This window comes from Vigna angularis, chromosome 9 (genome assembly GCF_016808095.1).
Source record: "Vigna angularis cultivar LongXiaoDou No.4 chromosome 9, ASM1680809v1, whole genome shotgun sequence".
Classification (NCBI taxonomy): domain Eukaryota; kingdom Viridiplantae; phylum Streptophyta; class Magnoliopsida; order Fabales; family Fabaceae; genus Vigna; species Vigna angularis.
Genome location: NC_068978.1, coordinates 31840573 through 31860911, shown reverse-complemented (window position 1 = coordinate 31860911; position 20339 = coordinate 31840573). Strand labels below are relative to the sequence as shown.

Sequence of the window (20339 nt, the reverse complement as noted above, 5' to 3'; positions counted from 1 at the left end):
TCGAACCAGGATAAAAATCCAGTGTATCAATTTTTCTACTCTCTATACTCTTTACCTTTTACGCATGTTAACTGTTTGATTAATTTTCTCTAAGAAAATTGTTTTTCTAAAACGAACCATCAAAACTTGATTTGTGACCGTAACACGCTTTCCGAATATTTTATTCCGCTGCGCAACTCTATAACGGTACCGATTGTTCCAACAATTGGTATCAGAGCTTTATTGAATCAAAAAGCATGTTTTGTTGTCATTGATGTGATTATCTTATAGTGATTGGTATTACAGGAGTAAAGAAAAATTGATTATAGTATACTTAAATATATCTCAAAGGGAAAAAAGGCAAAGAAAGAAGACTTTGTGTGTATTATACTGTAATGATAAATTAAAGAAAAAGAATACAAAATCTCTTCACCGCAATTCAACCTACGGCCAAAATGAGTCGCACTAGAGCGGCTACCGCAATTCCAACTACGGTGCGGTCTGAATCGCGCTTCCAACTGCGACACAATATGAAACGCTTGTGTTTACGGTATTTCTAGCGAGCTCACACTTCAAGTGTGACAACCTATGCAACTGCTCTTCCGCCTGCGTGTTCTCAATCACTACGTCTCAACCTTCATCTTATCCAACCCAGAAATGCATTCAACCTAGTCCGGAGTCCTCTCAACCATTACAATTAAGACTTCGACCTTTGTCTGTGCTTCTCACAGGGGCACGGTTAGAATAATAGAAAAATAAGGAGGTGCAGGGTGAGACCGGTGAGGTGTAGGGAGAAAAAGTCTAGAAAGAATAAGATTCTGAGTTATCCTTAGCAGAGAAAACGGGTTGAAAGAGATCAGAGAGAGATGGAAGCATCTGTGATTGAGGTAGAGAGAATCTTGAGCTACGGATTCATAGATCGGAAGCTTCTAGAAGAAGCTCTCACCCATTCATCTTCCACAGGTGTTTCTTATGAGCGACTTGAGTTCGTGGGAGATCACATTATAGGGCTAGCCATCAGCAAACACCTCTTTCTCGCCTACCCCCAGCTCGATCCTGGCCAACTATCTGACCTACTTGATGCCAACGTCAGCAAAGAGAAGCTGGCACGAGTTGTCATCCATCGCGGCCTCCACCGTTTCATCTGCCAAAGCTTCTCATCTATGCTCAGGGATGAGATCGAACAATTTGAGAAAGTTGTCACCCTAGAGAAATACCTCGTTGGGATACACGGTGGATCCGTGGGGGGCCCCAAGGTCCTTTCGGATATCGTAGAGTCCGTCGCAGCAGCTGTATACTTTGATCTGGGATTCGATCTGGAGAAATTCTGGGAGGTGCGTATTAAAGTTTCTTTGTAAAGGTTTTACTTTTACTTTTTGCCCTGGTGTTTTTGCATTGATTTTTTTCTAAGCTGATAATGAATGATGGCAATTTTTTTAAGTTTTGAAATTGCAATCCAGGATTTCGTAAGTGATTATATCATAAATTTTTGCGTTATTTTCCATGTTTTGAACATGAATTGAGAAAGAATTATAACGTTCGTAATTTTTTTGGATGAGGTTTTCTGTAAGGACCGTTCGTCTTTTTTCTTAAAAGAAAGTGGTGGGGGAAGGGGCTTCATGTCCAACAAAGAAGTGGCAACAGCAGCTGGTGGGTGGTGGGTCATTCCACTTTGAAGTGCTCCAACCACCAGGAAATATCATCATCATCTTCTTAATGGACACTGCACTGAGGAATGGAAGGGGACGGCTGAGGTTCGTCCAGCTGGCACCAGTGCACGGTTTTTCTTTCCCTTTAAGGGAAGAGCCCATGGGTTGAAAGGAGAAATTGGGTTCTGTATTTGTGGGAGTGGAAGCCTTGCTGCAAAATCTGAGAGAGGTGAAGAGGAGAGAGAAAGAATAAGTTAGACACTGTAACAGAGGGCTGGAACGGTAGAGGAGAAACACAATGTAGAGATTGATTCAAGGTTTGCAAAGGAAGTCTTCAAGAGGTAAGGGGAGCAAGATTTGTTTCCATAGATTGTAGAAATATTAAACTGTGTTTGAGATCTGTGATATTCTGTTCTTTGATGAAAATCTGGGAAAAAGGGGAATGAAAAAGGGGCTCTGGAAACGTGGTTGTGATTCTGCAAAATTCTACAGAATTCGAAAGTGACGTTCGTCCAAATAGTAATTTAAATATGTAAACGTTCGTTCCAAATGGTAATTTAAATAGGTAAACGTTCGCCAAAAAAATATTCCACCTGATAGGGTTCAGTCTGTAAACGTCCGTTCAAACAGTAATCGATCTGATAGTGTTCGGTCTAAACAGTATTCGACCTGAGAGTGTTCGGTCAGTAAGCGTTCGTCCAAAAGTATTTGATATATAAGCATTCGCACAAACAGTATTCGACCTGATAGTGTTCGGTTAATAGTGTTCGGTTGATAGCGTTCGGTCTTATTATGTGCTAATGATCGTTAGCGTTCGGTCTTGGTGTATTGGTGATGGATAACGTTCGGTCTTGATGATGTTTATTCTCAGTTATTGAACGTTCGGTCTTGATGAGGTTTATTCTCAGTTAGTGATCGTTTTCGATGATGGTTGTCCTCAGGTAGTACTTGTCATAGGTAGCGTTCGGTCTTGATGAGGCTTGATCTTTGAGCGTTCGTCCAAACAATATGCGATCCATTATGATGTTTGGTTTTAGTGTTCGGCCAATTGTGTTCAATCTAATATGGTGTTCGGTTTTGAGCGTTCGGCCTAGTATTGTTTGATCTCACACTGTTCGTTCAAATAGTGTTCGACCTCACAGTGTTCGATTGATAGCGTTTGATCTCTTTACGTTCGACCAAAATAGCGTTCGACCTAATAGTGCAATAAATAGTGTTCGGCCAAATGGTGTTCGTCTAATAGCGTTCGGCAAATTGTGTTCGGCCAAATAGTGCTCGGCCAAATAGTGCTCGGCAAATAGTGTTCGGTTCTAAGTTTCGTTTGCTCTTGTACTGGGTTGGATTAAGTGTGAAAAATGTTTGGAATGTATACTGTGATGTGATTTATGTGAAAGTATGTAAATGCATGTGATATGTTAAATTACTGTGATGATATGGCTGCAAATTTAAATGATGAATTTGAGTATGAATTGGACATCTTAGGGTGAGATGGATGAAAGTGATATCTGGGGTGTTGTGGTTGTTCTGTATAACTGTAGTGAACTTTGGATTGAACTTTGGATTCGTTCTGTCTATGCGTACACTCAAAGCATTGTTCATGCTCACATAGAGAAGAACAGTGTAAGTGGTGAGAGTAGAGGGAGGTCCTCGTCCATAGTCTTTGATGGTAGACATAGACAAGTGGGGGATTTACCTTGCTAGTGTTGGGGAGTGCCAGCTGAACTATGCAAGTGCAAAGACGACTGATAGTTCGACAGTTATACAGCTGAATTAACTGTACTATATGTATAACATGCTTTTTATATCTAGCTCACCCTTGCATTGTTTGTTGTGTGCTGTTTGGGTATGTTTCTTTGGCGATGATTGATGAATCAATATTTTCTCACTTCACTTTGTTTATTGTGCTAGAATTAATCAGGAAATTGTGCTTAAATGTCCGGTATTTTCCTGTTTTTACTAATTGTGTTTAATTTGATCATTAATTCTAATTTTAATTAATTTGAATTATTTGAGAGAATTATTTGCATTAGTAATTGCAGGAAAATTGTGGAATTACAATTTGTGACATTTGAAGGTTTAATGAAAAATGGAAATTAAACTCAGAGCATCTCACGGCCATTCACGGTTTAGTTGGAAGAAAATTCAAAATGAAGTGGATTCACTTGGAGAGTGATGTTTACGTTGGTGGAAGTTTTAGCTCAAAAGTTTAATAAGCTGAAAAATAAAGTGCACCCATGCACGTTACTTGCTGCCACATCTATATTATATTCACTTTTGTTTTCTTAGGAGACAAAGAGTGCAAGAGTAGCATGGGCTTTGAAACATCACGTCCCGTGTCCAGTACAAAAGAAATAAAAGTGTGATATTCTTCTTGGAGAAGATGCGCACAGGAGAATAAGAAAAGTGTGTTGTAATGAGAAAAAGAAAGCCAGCTACACACGTTCGTTACAGAGAGCACTTGGTGACGTGCTGGAATGGAGAGTTTCAAAAGAAAGAGTTAATTCCAGCTGCACGGTGTGTTGATTCCAGAAGCACCCAGTAAACTTGAAGATAGCAGCTGCCTCAAGGACCATTCACCCGCCACCTTAGTTGATGTATGAAGAATTGATGGAGCAAATGTTGCACGGATTGCTGGAAAAGAAGCAACAGAGAATGAAGCCGCAAGGAGTAGTGGTATGCACAAGCTGAAGCGATCATTTCAGAGGGAGAATAGCAGCATACTGATCCAGCAGCTTCACGTCCAAGCAGTCCAGCACGTTGGGGAGAAGGTGTCTCGGTTTTCCACTTCCAGCACTCTCACACGTCCACCATGGCAGCAAAGAATGAAGGTGCAGTAGCCACCTAGAGAAGTGAAGCTCAAGGAAGCTCATGGCTTGATGATGAATGAGAAGAAGAAAGCTAGAGGTTGTCACGACCAAAGCAGCAAGTGATTTCATTTTGGTATTTTGTGTGCATGAAGAAGAAAGGTGTTGATTCAATTTGATGTCCAGCAAAGTGACTGCCATGGGAGATTACATGGAGTTCATCACGGATGGGAATAAGTCACGGCTGGAGCAAGCAAGGAGGCAGTCACCATTGGAGAGTTGCTGGAAATGGAAACAGCAGCAGTAGTGAAGTCACGGTCCAGCATGGAGAGAAAGAAACACACTTCCTGGTACTAGAACACGGTGATTGATGATGAAGAATGGAGGTGCAGCTGCAACGTGTGAGGCAAGAAGAGTGACTGCCATGGGGGATTCTCGGTTGGAAAGAAGCAAGCAAGAGTTGAAGCAGCTAGAATGAAAGGCACTCATCACGGTCCAGCAGCTCCAGCTAGCATTACCATCCAACCTTAGGTGTGCACATATGAAGCATCCAGCGTCTAGGAGGTTGCTTGGAGAATGCGATTGCAGCAAGAAACTAAGGGAAGTAGCTGGAGGTGGCACACATTAAAGGAAGACACGGACCAGAGTTACATTCCAGCTAAGTGAAGAACCACGGCTGGCTGGAAAGGAAGCTCACGTTGGCAGCAGAGATGCATGTCCAGTAGAGCTCACTCATTGCTGGAAATGAAGAAAGAAGCATGAAAGAGAGAAGAAAAGAGGAGCGTTGAGATGTGGTGATTCAGAGTTGAAGGAGCACATCCAGCAGCAGAGGATGGAGAAGCTCACGTTCTCCATTGCAGTAGTAAATCCAGTACCAGAAGATGGCAACACGATCAGCCAACTCTGAGTATCCAGTATGGAGAAAGGCATGGCCTTGATGGAAGGAGGGTCCCTTTTGCTTGCTGATTCACACGGTTTTGGAGTAGCTACAGCAGAGACCGTCCAGTCTAGCTGAGATGAAGAAGAAGCATACCGAGAGGGAGGCCTTCACGGTTCAGCAGAGGAGTCTTCACGTTCCCAGCCACGTCCAGGAGCATCACGGGTCCAGCAATTCAACAAAGAGAAGACTAGGTGGAGTGGCAATGTTCTCAGTCTCGGTGCAGAGCATGCAGAAGTTAAAAAATGGAAGGCCCCACCTTATTTTATTCTTCACATAATGGATAATGCAAGAAATGAATATAATAGAAGTTAATGGGAGACCAAGGTGGAACTGACAGAGGGAGATACACTCACTTCCAGCCTGCATTTGCACTTCCAGCCATGGGAGAAAAGACCTCCAAGAATAAAAGGAGGAGTCCCGGTTCTGCAGGGGGTTGACGGTCTGGGGGAGTCTTCCCCTCTTAGAAATACATAATAGTATGGAATGTAGAGTGATGTAAAGAGTTTTGGTAGAGAGAGCCGTGTGGGAGACCATTGGAAGAAGAAGCTGGACCTGTCCAGCAGAGGAGGACACGGCAGAAGCTGGCTGCAACAGTAGAGGCTGGAACCGATGTGAAGGACTGCTACTGTTGATGCGCACAATAACTGATTTTGGTGTACACGCTCCTAGGTTCCAATTTTATGTTTTTAGTTGTAATGAATTTACATTCAATGCAAAATGTGATTTAATTTCCTGATACTCAAATGCCAATTCCATTTTACTGTCTCTGTTTTATTTGTTGCTGTAATTTTAATTATGTAGCAATTTAATTCCTGTGTTGTTTACCTGTCGTCTAATTTTTACCGTTGTTTGCACTACGTTGTTGAATATTGCACGTTAAATTATTAGCTGTAGTTTTGATCTAAATGTTTTGCCGCCGTAATGTTGATGTTGTTTTCAGATTTGAATTTTACTGTTTTATGTTTTTACTTTTTACTGTATTTTCATTTTTACTGTTTTCTGTATTTACGTTTTCTGTATTTTTCTGTTACTGTTTTACTGATTTTGAAATTCTGTAATTGCTGTTTTTACTATTATTATTTACTGCTGTAATTTCATTTTTTTTTGTTTTACTGTTTTACTGTTTTTACTGTTTTCTGTATTTTCTATTTTACTGTATTTTCGTTTTTACTGTTCCAGATTTAATTTTTACTGTTTCATGTTACTGTATTTTCGTTTTTTTTACTGTTTTCTAAAATTTACTGTTTTAGTGTTTTTATTGTTTTTACTGTTTTCTGTATTTATTATTTACTGTATTTTCATTTTCTGTATTTTAGTTTTCTGTTCCAGAATTAATTTTAATGTTTTATTTTACTGTAATTTCGTTTTTTTTTACTGTAGCAGTTTAATTTTTACTATTTAAATTTTGTTTTACTGTTTTAGTTTAATTTTCACCGTAATTTAATTTTCATCGCAAAAACAACCATTTCTAACCCCCCCTACTTCGTGTGTGATCTGAGACTGAACCACAATATTGGTCCTTGAGAGACGACCTAGGAGTCACTTCCTAGCTATACTGCATTATTTTCGTGCATCGAATTTGTACGCGGTGCGACCCGCGTGCCAATGATCATCTACTTGGATGGGAGTAGATGTTGTTGTGGAGATTCCCTTGGAGCAAGAGCTAGAGGATGCTGATGTTGCGGTGTAGTCTACTTAGGAATTTTCCTATTTGAATGCTTGTAGTGTTCAAATACTTTAAATTGTTTAAAGTTTAAAATTTCGTCTTTTATTTGAATGACTGTAATTCCGCACTTAATTACGCGTCATAATCTGACTGTTCTCTTTATTTGGATGTTGATGTCCTTATGATCTTGGTTATTATATAATTGGGATGTTACATTTTCGATTGGCTCAAGATTACAATGCAGGGTGTGACATCCCAAATATACAGTCATCAACTATATAATAGAATAATCACATTTAATAATAATTCAGTACAGTCTTTTCACTAATGAACGAACACACAAAGACGAACGTCCTTACATAAGAGTTACAAAATTTAAGCCGAACATAAGTAGTACCTGACCGAACGGTTTACAGGAGAAAATATCGAACGGTCGATCATAACAAAAGAAACAGATAAGGTGGTCGAACGACCACTCTATCAAACACCTATACCACTAGCCGAACGTCCTACTGTTCGGTCTTCACCTCAATTTCTACCAAATTCTCTTCTTCCAGCGCATCTTCCAGCCGCTCGTCTCCTTCTGCTCACATCCACACGGATGATCATTGCAACGACAAGATGAACGTACAAAACGAGACAACACAAGGAAAAACGCAGGGTAAACTTATGTAATTTAATTCATGCATCAACACACAACTTCATGTAAACAATTCATCACACATGCACATTTCAACGTACGCATTACACCAAGCCTATCACTAGATCGACCGTCCGGACTGTATGAATTCTGTGTAGCTTCGAAGTTCGTGCACCCGGGTGATGTAGTAACTGGAATCCTCATCAGCTGCCACCCGAGGTTAGTCCTATCTGTCCAAATTAACCACCAGGACTAGGACCTCCTGTCGTTCCCACACATGACGTACCCCCTCTATGTGAGAACGAAGACGAACACCATGGACGGGACTGAGAAGACGCCCGTTCCAGATCAGAATACGACCGACAGAGTCACGATTAGGTTTGGGAATAACCGAGTAATATCATATTCCATAGGACGAACGTTATTTACCACGTGAATCAGTTGAATGAACTGACTCTCGGGAATTCAAACCCATACTGAAGTCGGACGAACGCTATTTTGTTAAGACTGATTTTACAAGAATGAGCGCGAGCGCTTGGTATAAGACCGAGCACTTCTTAGTACGAGCGCACGTCCCGGCAACTCACAGGGACCATCGACTGCCCCCACAGATCACCACCAGGCTTTCCAGTGTGCTTTGTCCTCACTCCCACACTTTCCGGGAAAACTTCCCAGAAGGTCACCCATCCCAGAATTGCTCCAAGCTAAGCACGCTTAACCATGGAGTTCATATGGACTAGGCTACCGAAAAGGAAATGCATTTTTGGTGATATGAGTAGTCAAATCAATTCCTTTAAGCTATCCTTCAACCGTATAGTCCCATACCTATACAGTCTCCAGATCCCTCTCATTCCGGTGTATGTTTGATTCATCCATGTACCCCTTCCACCCGAAGCTGCCAGGAGCCGCTCCTTGTCTGTGCCCCCTGCACCATGCTTCTTGCACCGGCGTCACTCCCCGCCCTCGTCTCCGTGCCCGGGTGTCACATGCCCACCAGCTTTTGCTCTGGTTCGTCCTCGAACCACACCGTACTGGGAGAGGCTAGGCTCTGATACCATCTGTAACGTCCCGGCAACTCACAGGGACCATCGACTGCCCCCACAGATCACCACCAGGCTTTCCAGTGTGCTTTGTCCTCACTCGCACACTTTCCGGGAAAACTTCCCAAAAGGTCACCCATCCCAGAATTACTCCAAGCTAAGCACGCTTAACTATGGAGTTCTTATGAGTCAGGCTTCCGAAAAGCAAATGCATTTTGGTGATATGAGTAGTCAAATCAATTCCTTTAAGCTATCCTTCAACCGTATAGTCCCATACCTATACAGTCTCCAGATCCCTCTCATTCCGGTGTATGTTCGATTCATCCATGTACCCCTTCCACCCGAAGCTGCCAGGAGCCGCTCCTTGTTTGTGCCCCCTGCACCATGCTTCTTGCACCGGCGTCACTCCCCGCCCTCGTCTCCGTGCCCGGGTGTCACATGCCCACCAGTTTTTGCTCTGGTTCGTCCTCGAACCACACCGTACTGGGAGAGGCTAGGCTCTGATACCATCTGTAACGTCCCGGCAACTCACAGGGACCATCGACTGCCCCCACAGATCACCACCAGGCTTTCCAGTGTGCTTTGTCCTCACTCGCACACTTTTCGGGAAAACTTCCCGGAAGGTCACCCATCCCAGAATTGCTCCAGGCTAAGCACGCTTAACCATGGAGTTCTTATGAGTCAGGCTACCAAAATGCATTTGCTTTTCGGTAGCCTGACTCATAAGAACTCCATGGTTAAGCGTGCTTAGCCTGGAACAATTCTGGGATGGGTGACCTTCCGGGAAGTTCTAAGAGACTGTCGAAGTAGTGTTTACGAACAGAGAAAATATGCTATTACATATATATATAAAAGAATGGAATTTATCAAAGGACACCCAGATACAACTGTGCTTGGCCGAACGCTCAAGCATAGTATTATAATATGAGGACGCTCATCCTCAACTAGGGTTCTATCCAAATGAAAGAATCTCATTTTAACTATGTTCACCAGGAAAACCGAACGGTCAAGGACCGTTCAGCAACGAACGTACTTTATCATTGGGAAGGTTCACATTCAATTTCATTTACGTTCCAGTTTATTTCTCATCATACAACTTCCTAGTTCCATTCGTTCATATCAACATCAACTTCCACATTTCATACAATCCATATCATGTAAATTCATGTATTTCATTCCCACTCAATAATCAACCAACGTTCATGCAATTCAATCACATCAAACATCATGCATTATACTCATGTAATCAAATAACGAACGTTCATACAAAACACAACATACGAATTAAATCAAATAATCTTCCCTTACCTCTAAAGGTGACCAAACGTTCCCAGACGCAGAAATACACTTCTCCACTACAAATCCTCCGCTCGTTAAACCAAACTACACAAGTGATACCCGACACTATCAGATCCCCTCATTTTAAGAATAGTGATCAACGTACGAACTCAGAACTGAGTTTGCATGTTTAGGAAAACAATCGACAGCATGAAGGGAAAGACTTACCATTCCAGCTTCACAAACCGAACGGTTTCTCTGGAAGCCCTTGACGCCGTGAGTCCTTCTATGATACCGGAATAATGATCGGAGGAGATGAAACGAGTGTTTCCTTAGAGAGAAAGGATACTTTGGGATCAACTCTTGATGGAGATGGCAGTGCTGCAGCTTAGAATTGCTCGTTCTTATTCCATGACTTCGTATTATGTCCGAAGAACTTTTGTGTATTTAAAGTTTTAAATTCTCCGTAATTTCTAGGGAGAAATTCTAATACTCTAGTCGGAAATTCCGCACTATTCTAAGGATGACTGTAATCCTTAATTAACTCTTGACTACTTTCCTATATTATGCATGATGACGTCTTTATTATATATGCATGACGTATATAATTGGGATGTTACATTAATGGTATCAGAGCAGTTTCTGTCCTTAGAGGATCTTGTAGGGTATGTGTGTGCCCTGCTTGTGCTGTGTACTCTTAGTCTTGTGTTGGATGGTTGTCCTTGTTTCCTTGGGTTGGATTAATGGTGTTTTCTCTGTATGAGCAGAAAATGGCACCTAGACCACCACCTCCTCCTCCTTCTCAGCCCGAGCCTTCTGAGAACACCATAAGACTAGAGGTTGTACTTGAGGCTATGCAACTTCAGAATGCTGCCTTGGTGGAACAAAACACCATCGCTCTTCAAAACCTAGAAGCTGCAAGAGTGTCAGCTGAAGACACTCAGAAGTACATCATGGAAATGATGGCTAATGGAAGACCTACTCTTGGTGTTTTTGCCCCTATTGCCATTCTAGTTAAGGAGTGGAGTTTGGAGAGTTTTCTCCAACATCATCCCGACAGGTTTACTTGCAAGTGTAGTCCGGATGAGGCCGATCATTGGTTCCAAGATATGGAACGAATCTATGAAGCCAAAGGGAGTCCGGATGAGAAGAAGCTGGCCTACACCCAGTACTTGCTGACAGGAGAAGCTGGACATTGGTGGAACAGTGTGAAGACGATCTTGGAGAGGAACGAGACTCCTATCACTTGGGAGTTGTTCAGAACTAAATTCTACATTGAATACTTCCCAGATAGTGTCAGGTTTGCTAAGGAGGTAGAGTTTCTTGAGTTGACTCAGGGCAATAGATCAGTATCGCAGTATGCAGATCATTTTAAACACCTACTTCGCTTCAACACCATGTCAATAAATGAAGATTGGCAGTGTCGCAAGTTTGAGAATGGCTTGAGAAAGGATATAAAGTTACTGGTGAAAGGATTGCGCATTAGAGAATTCTCCGCTTTGGTAGAGATGGCCCATGATATGGAAGAGACTAAGGGAGAACCAGAGGGACCGCAGAGACAGCAGAACCAACCACTTAGGGTTGGTGGACCTGTGATATCCCGGGGAGGCTCCAGTTCTAGAAAGACCCCTTTCTCTAGACCCTCTTACTCCTGAGCACTATGCTGATGCGTACGATCGCACGAGCACTCACACAGCTTTTTCCTTATTTTTTATTGTTTTGCGTAATGAGCACTAGGCTGATGCGTACGATCGCACGAGCACTCACACGACTTTTTTGTTTATTTTTATTGTTCTGCGTAATGAGCACTAGGCTGATGCGTACGATCGCAGGAGCACTCACACGGCTTTTTTCTTATTTTTTATTGTTTTGCGTAATGAGCACTAGGCTGATGCATACGATCGCATGAGCACTCACACGACTTTTTTTGTTTATTTTTATTATTTTGTGTAATAAGCACTAGGCTGATGCGTACGATCGCACGAGCACTCACACAGTTTTTTTTGTTTATTTTATATTTTAGGTAATGAGTACTAGGCTGATGCGTATGATCGCACAAGTATTCATACCGATATTTATATCATTTTTTATTTTTTTCATAATTTTTTCATTAAGAAAAAGATGTGAGTTGAAATATCGATGACCTAAAAATGTGAAAAAGATAGGATAAAATTGGGATAGAAAATATGATAAATTTAATGAAATAAAAAAACTTTATTTAGTTATTAACAAAAAAAGAAAACAAATACAAAAAACACTACGAACGATATTTTTGTTTTTTATAATTTTATCCCTTTTTTTTATTTTGTGTTTTTTATGTAAAAACAAAACAAACAAATCCAATAGATATAAATAAACCAAAAGGATGTGGGATTATCATACAAGGGATTACATGCAATAAAGACCTAATAATCAAACAAATACTAAAAGAAATAAAAAGAAACAAAATAAGATAAAACAAAAACAGTCCAAAAGAGTAGGGATGCAGAGAAAAAAACCGGGGATGTAAAGGAAATTCATTTGGTCCAGCTCCTTTGGGCTTAGGCCCAAACTCTTTTTCAAATCAGAGTAGGGTTTCCTCTTCTTCAGAAGCACACGATCCAGGGAAATATTTGCCTCCCATGGGTATGCCCGCCGCTGCAACCACCGAATCAGCCGGTCATCGCAGGTCGCGGTGCAAGCACTCTCGCTCACCGTCGTTCGCCACCGGAGTCACCATCAAAGCGACCGCCGCCAGCCGTAAACCAGGACGCCCCAAGCTTCTTCCCTCCTTCTCTTCACGGGAGAGAAACCTTCTCGTTCGTTCCGGCGAAGCACTGTCGCGGCCCCTCGAGATCTCCAGTCAAACCACTGACGCGCGGCTTTCTCCTGCACTGAACCGAACTAAATAACAACACTAGAAGGAAAGCCACTGATAAACCTTATTTTTTTCTTTGCTCTTTTTGGTTTTGTTTCGATGCTCTCTGTCGCGAAACGGTTTCAGCTTCGGCCACTGACGACGCCGTTTCTCCTCGGGCAGCTCCGGTACGCTCGAACGCGACCAAAGTCGCCACCGGTGGCACTGAGGAAGACGGAGGAGCGGTCGGAGTGGTGGGCGGTCGACGGCGAAATGCACGAGATCGGCGATCACGTGCCGCTACGTGAGCGCTTCGTGATCCCTCGAGAAAACATCCCCAACAAGCGCCGCAAGCAGCTCAGAGAACAATTCATGCGCCGAACACGCCTCGTTCTTAAGGAATCCGTTAGTCCTTTACGCTTTCTCTCGATTTTGTGTTATTTATTTTATAATTATATTTTGTTTAGGATAAAATAGTTTTGTTGAGAAGGATTGTGCAGCATTAGGATATTTGCAGAGTGTGTTACTCCATGTAGAGATTAAGACCAAGGTTTTGCTACTTTTTTGTGTTTTGGTCTTTACAAGGTTTTTAGTTCTTACCCTCATGGTTTTAAATATTAGTCTCAATTCTGGTTGCAATTTTGTCATTGTGGATAGATATTGTGGTTGTGGAGACTTCAGAATCCTTGATGTTGCAACCCAAGTCAGTTGTTTTAAAATGTAGGTTTAGAGTGTATTTGAGTTTTACTTCCGGAAACTGTTTGTAATTTTTCAAATGCTACTAAACAAGTTGCTAGATAGTTAGTGGAGGGTGGTGCAAGACACAAAGCAGGAGTGGAATCGAGGGAGAGGTTGAATTCGATGAAATTAGACCAAAAGTGAGAGAATATTTCTTAGCTGATTCTATTGTTTTTTTTTTTTCTGAACACTTGTTTTTGTTCTTTTTGGAAGCAATGTGCAAAGCTTAACAGATTTTGGATGAGAGATTGATTGCCAAGTTGTCTGACATTATTTTGGAAAAGTAGTTTTTAAAATCAACAGGTGAGAAATGAATCAAACAAACCCTTAGTTTCCATATGAAGGGTTAAAAACTTGTGTAATGAAATAAAAAAATCATTTCATTTTGTTAAATGTAGTGACTGAAAATGAATAATTTTTTTTATAGGTATTGAAACAAGATATTGTGATATTTTCACTGACCATCAACGTATTTAAACCTAAGACATTGTTATCCCATTTGTATTTTTGTGTTTTTCAATTTGAATTTTTCTAATAAGAAGTTGCATTACATGGTTATTGCCTTGCTTAATATGAGCGAAAATGTGATGGATATTATAATTCTGTTGCATTGTTGACTTGGTAGTTGTTGTCAGTTTATGCTTTTTTTATGAACAAGAAATGTAAAATTCAAAATCATGATTGTTGTCTAACTTGCTTGCGTTGTATTGAAAGGAGCATGATCCTTGGTGTAAAAGGTACATGGAACTGTATAATGAACTTAGAGAAAACTGGGAGAGGCTTTATTGGGATGAGGGTTACTCCAAAAAGCTTGCTCAGGATCATGCGAACTATGAGTCTGCTGAAGATGATGATAGGGATTTCTCCCCATACAGGTTTGCCTCCATTATTGATTCTTTCCTCTTTTCCTTTCTTGCCAAGACCTATGACTGCTTTTGTCTTGGGAAAATGATATTTTTCTTGAACTGTCACTTGCATGAAGTTGAGGACGGAACTGGTCATCTTGCACAGTTTTATTCAAACAATTATTCTTTGAAGATTCTGAAGATTCTATTTTTGTGTTAGCTATATTATTATGGTTCTGAATTTTCTGTTTCAAAATTTTGTGGGGGGCGAGGGAGATGCTGTCTAATATTAGTGTTTTCTGCTATATGGCATTTCAGGAGTAGAAGACCTCAGCCTCAGATGGATTATAAGGTACAATGATATAAATATAGTATAGAAGTTGCCTTTTTGTCTTGCTTTTGTATATATCTTTGATTCTAAGGATATTGTTCCACCATTAGTGAGCTATGCAGAATAAAGTGCCATCAGAAATAAATTGCATGTTGCCATTTTGTATTACATAAAAAAGAAATTCTTTTGCCTATATTGAAGTTTGCCGATTATTAGGCTTTGACTGTTGGAATTTCAACTCAAAAAGCCCTGCATGAGAGTTGAGGGATCTTATTTAACATAATCCATGATGGGAAAAGAATTATATAAATTATAAATTTGTTCTTGTTGGTATCCAGTTTTTAAGGAATGATACACAGGCCATCCTTTTTTGTGTTAACTGGGACAAGTTCCCCTGTGATATTAAAACACTGTTATTATCTTCTGCATCATTTGATTTTCACTTTGCTTTTAGTTGACTCTAACTCAATCTCCCATTTTAGATCTATTTGTTTGAGATAGCCGTAATCATTAAGATTGAAATGTTTAGTATACGTTTATGATACTGTCTCTCTGATTATTGGATTCTCATTCAGGACCAGACTTTTGGAAGAAACAGACAACCTGATAACTTGGAGAAAGTTAGCGTTCTTCGGGATAAATTTGAGTATGACCGAGAGAGAAGAATGAGAGAAAAAGGTTAGTTTCTAGACGGTTACACACCATTCTGAAGTCTAGTAATCCTCAATGAAATGTTTTTGTGAAATTCCTTAAAATGGAAAACGCATTATACAGTAGCACCGGTATCTTTTACCTCATCATGGTGCATAACCATTCTATTTCTTGATTTTTTAATGTTGAACATGCTGAGAGACTAACTAGCCAGTGTGCCTGAGTATACTCTGTATGTGAGTTTTCAGCTAGCTCAGTCAGTGGGTTGAGTTTAATGGGGATGTTTTGCTAAATGTGCCATAAATCAAGTTAGTGCCAATCCTTAACGGAATCTAGTAGAAGACAGAAGTATCTCAAACAACTCAACTCTTGTTTACCAGCCTGTAAATTGAGCTTTAGGCTTTTTGTCTGATAGTTGTTTTATGTTTTGTTCTCCTTCTGACGAGGATCAACCAAGGAACACGGACTTTGAAGCACAACAAGGACTTGGTGAACCAATGACAAAAGCAAGCGCTAAGAAAACCAATGAAGCCCGAATTGGTTCAAATTCACATATGAAAGACTTGAAGCCCAAATTGGTCAACTACTTAATTCAATTTGAGGAATAATGATGATGGATGGACTGATTTACAAGACAAGACCCGTTTTCTATTTTTGCTTTGCATTTTTATTTATTCCAATGTAATAGCTTCATATGGATCTTGATGTGTTTTGGGTCAGTTTTATTTATTTATTCCAATGTAATAGTGTTCAGTGGGGCTTTTATTCTGGTGGATAGTGGGAATTAGTTCCTATTAGATATTTAATTTAGTGGGAATTAATTATCCACTAGAATAAAACCCCACTAACTATTATAATGGCTCATGAAGCATGTGGAAAAAAAGAAAAAAAAAAAAGCTGACCCAAAACATACCAAAAGTCATGAAATAATTACATACAAAATTTGAAAGGAAAAATAGAAAATGGGCTGTCCTGCAAATCAATCCATTCATCATCTTTATTCCTCAAGTTTAATTAAGTAGTTGACCAATTTGGACTTCAATTCTTCTATATGTGAATTTGAACCAATGTGGATTTATTTGCTTTCTTAGTACTTTTTCCCTCGTCATTGGTCTACCAAGTCCTTAGCGCTTTAAGGTCCCAGTTCCTTGGTTGATGCTCACCACTTAGGCTTTATTTTTAATTTAAGAGAAGCTGGTCAATATGAGAAAAATCATCTCTATGAATGTGCTTAAATCTCTTTCTTGGTATTCTAATTGTCAATAGCAATTTAGAGACCAAAAATAGTTTTCTATATAATTCTTTTCCTGAAACAATCATATCATTTGTGCTTCAAATTTTGTGCTGGAGGAGCAATTTAAGTGAATACCACTATCCAATATATTCTTATGTTTGTACATAGCAGTGATGTCAGTGTGTTTTACAAGCCTATTTCACCCTTTTATATGTGCTGTAAATCCTCAGTCATCAAAATTTAAATCTAGCAATTGGTAACGAAGAAATTATTCTTTCAAATAACGTATTTTAACTATCGCTAGAAATGACCGTGTGATGTGTGAAAAATCTCCAGCAAACTATCTTCTGCTTAAGTTGCAAATTGTGTTCTGTTGGTTGTTAGATTCAATTTTCAGTACTTTTCTCTTTATACATATATACTTCACTTATCATGTATCACTATCTACTTCATGGCAGCATTTGGACCCATGCATGGAGGATCTGTTCCTGACTCTCATGATTCTAACCGTTGGAACCAACCGCTAGATACTGATCGATATTTTAGCCAAACAGAAAGGCGTTGAAAGAACAATATTGTAAGGGATAGTGTAGTTTTTCTCCCACTAACTCAATGCTATATATGATGCTGCCAATATAACTAGTGCCAGGAAGTGTTTACAGTGAGGAAAACGTTTTTTTTTTTGGTTTAAAGCTCATGTAGGAGTTGTGCTCTGAACAGATGTAATGTATTAATGCACTGACATTTACCCTGCACTTCTGTGTCTCAAAGTTTTGACTCTAAGAAGGTTATAGAAAATTGGAAGTAGCATGAAATGAACCTGGTGAAATTTTTTATCTGATAAACTCATTTAATCTGTATATATTTTCTTTTTGCACACCTCTCTGTTGGCTTAATTGATAAAACGTGCATACTTCACAATCCTCTTCCTGGTGATGGTGGTGATTATTTACTTTTTATGGTTTAGTCTGCACCTTAAATTTTATAATTTAGTTAATGCATCTTTTTTTCTAATAACTGTTAGTTCAGTCTATTAGTGATAATAAGAGTTGTATCATTCATACAACTGATAACAATTTATACAATACTTTTTCTCTGATTTTCATTTTTCTCTATTGCTGTTGTACAGAGTACCCACTCTATTGACAAGAGTGATCTTGGATTGGGTCACATGGGTTGAAAACTATACAAAAACATAAATGACTATTGCTTCTTGCACCCTCACACTAGTCGACAAAGACTAAATTACCCTTTATCATTGTACAACACTATCACTTCCACATTTTCACCGTTGTCCCTTTCATCATCTTCACTATTGCAGAGGAAGAAGAAAAAAGGAGAACGTTTGAGGAAGAAGAAAAAAGTCTGAAAAAAAGAAGAAAAAGCTTATTTCTTAAAACTTTCTAAAATGTATTTCATATTCCGAAAATTTGTTTAGTAGTATTATATGTATTTTGGAAAATTTATTCCAGCAATCTTATTTTAGAATGCAAATCATTCGTTTAGAAAATTTTATTCTAAAATTCTTTTCAAAGAAATTTTAGAAAACTTATTTTGAAAATTTTCGGAACATATAATCTAGAAAACAAATTTGTTTATTTTGTTAAACAAACCTTTTTTAAATAAATAAATATAAACAAACAGGATCCTCATAGGTTTAATGGTATACCTCATCACTCAATTATCATTACCTTACGATTTTTTTTTTGACAAATTTTATTATCAATTTGTTTAATTTTCGCATATTAAAAGTCTAATGAAGTAAGGACATATAATAAAACATAGTAGGAAAAACAAAGTAAAGTAAAAATGATAACGTCTATGAAAAGAATAGTGATAAAATGATAGTTTTAGTTTTAGTTTTTAAACATTTTTTACACGTTATCATTCTCTTAGAAATCTAACGAATTATTAAGATACACAGCAACAAAGAGTTGATGGTAAAATATGAAACGAAAAAACTAGAAACAAAAAGTTTGTAGAAGAATAATAGTTCAGTTATAAAATATATCAGTAGACTATATTATATGAATGAACCGAGATTAGGTTTGTTTGAATAAAATTTTCTTAGAATAGTGTAATTAAATGATAAGAAAGTTGGTAAAAATACTAACCACTATAATTGATTCATTTATCTTAGGGATGTTATTTGAAATGATGTTGTTAATAATAAGTAATACGATGAAGTATTAATAATGTATTAAGAAAAATCAGACATTTAATTTAAGTTTATCTTAGTAAAAACTTATTAAAGTGTTATAAATAAGATAAGATTCTATAATATTTAAGGTTCATATATTAGAGGAGGGATTATGAGAGAATATTTAAAGAAAGTGCATTTGGAATAATAGAAGAAAAACATGAATGAAAGAGATGGTATTAGTTTTGTGAAATTATTTTAGTCATTTTAAGGATACTAGACAATTATTAGCTAAATTCAAGAAAGAGTAAGTATATACGAGGAAGAGTAAGAAAATTAGAATGCCTCATACTCGTTAAACATGAAGCATTCGTGAAGAAGAGTATAAAATGTTGAATTATTCATGGTTGGCTCCACCTAAAGGACTAAGAGAATGAAGTTATTTAATGGAGGACTAGACGAGATGAATTCATCTAATAGGATTAGATGAGTATGGTACTTTGAGACAAGTAGACATGTTTAAGTTAGGGCGTGTGTTTTGTGTTTAATGAATGTGGATGGATGTTAAGTGTATTTTGTGTTAGCTCTTTCGAAGAGAGGGTTCATCGGAGAGACACAATACAAATGAGATATGAGTCTAACTATATAAGAAATCAACATCAGTCTATGTCAAAAACCTTAAGGTTTAAAGTTATAGACAAATACCTTTGAAATTATTTGTTGTCAATTGAAATATGTATTATAAAAAAAACATTTATATGTAAAATTTGTCGATAATAAGTTGGTCAATAATTAAAATTTTAAAATTCAACAATAAAATCTGTCAATAATTCAAATTTATTGATGAGTTTATTTTCGTTTCTAAAATTCCATAAAAAAATTTCAAGAATTTTTGTTGTACTTTTTCCAATCTTTATTTGATAATTCTTTCTTCAGTGAAGAAGGTAATATAAACATTTTTGAGGCTCGGTGTGTTTTTCCAAAACAAGGTTTAAACATGATATTTCAATCAAATTCAAAGTGGTTGTTTGTCCCTAACTCAAATTCATTAAAGAAAAATTTGCCATAATGCTTTCCTCGCCTTCTAATGTGCAGACCAAAGATGAACACTTGACACATAATTAGTCTACACAAAGCATATGCTCTTAATCATTCAGGACTACTCATCTTTCCTTCCTTACACTCCTAAGTTCAAAATCCGTTACTTTGTTTTGTTGTTTCATGGCGTTCTATTTTCTAACATATCTATGTTTGCTGAGACTACTTTTTTTAATGTCTTGGCAAAATATTGAACCTATCCTTTAAACATTCGTTGTGCAATGTCACATTAACCAAGGACAATAAATTATTCATCACTCACAATTTATTCACATGGATATCAGTAAGGTTTCTTTCACGTATATATGAATATGTTTGATTTTTAGCTATCAACTTGTGTGCATACATGAATTTAAAACTAGTAATAATGAAAAATTGTGTTTGATTTTAAATTAAATTATAAAATTTTAGTCCTATCCTTTAAGAAAGTTATTTTCAATAAACTAAATTATACTTGGAGGGTTTCACAC

The 20339-nt window shown here is 38.3% G+C and overlaps 1 protein-coding gene across 3 annotated transcripts; it reads left to right on the top strand.

Moving 5' to 3' along the window:
* Positions 1-389: 389 nt before the first annotated feature.
* Positions 390-17446, top strand: LOC108347639 (uncharacterized). Of its 3 annotated transcripts, XM_017587023.2 has the most exons (5): positions 12554-13237; positions 14285-14445; positions 14734-14767; positions 15322-15424; positions 17090-17446. In XM_017587023.2, exons 1-5 carry the CDS (start codon positions 12953-12955, stop codon positions 17194-17196), a joined length of 690 nt encoding a protein of 229 aa, XP_017442512.1. In that variant the 5' UTR covers positions 12554-12952; the 3' UTR covers positions 17197-17446. The 3 variants fall into 3 exon arrangements, 1 of the variants encoding a protein (XP_017442512.1); XR_008245245.1 differs by lacking the exons at positions 12554-13237; positions 14734-14767; positions 15322-15424; positions 17090-17446 and adding exons at positions 390-1313; positions 1539-1969 and having other exon boundaries at positions 14285-14416; XR_008245244.1 differs by lacking the exons at positions 12554-13237; positions 14285-14445; positions 14734-14767; positions 15322-15424; positions 17090-17446 and adding exons at positions 390-1313; positions 1539-1969; positions 3915-6178.
* The last annotated feature ends 2893 nt before the right edge of the window (positions 17447-20339 follow it).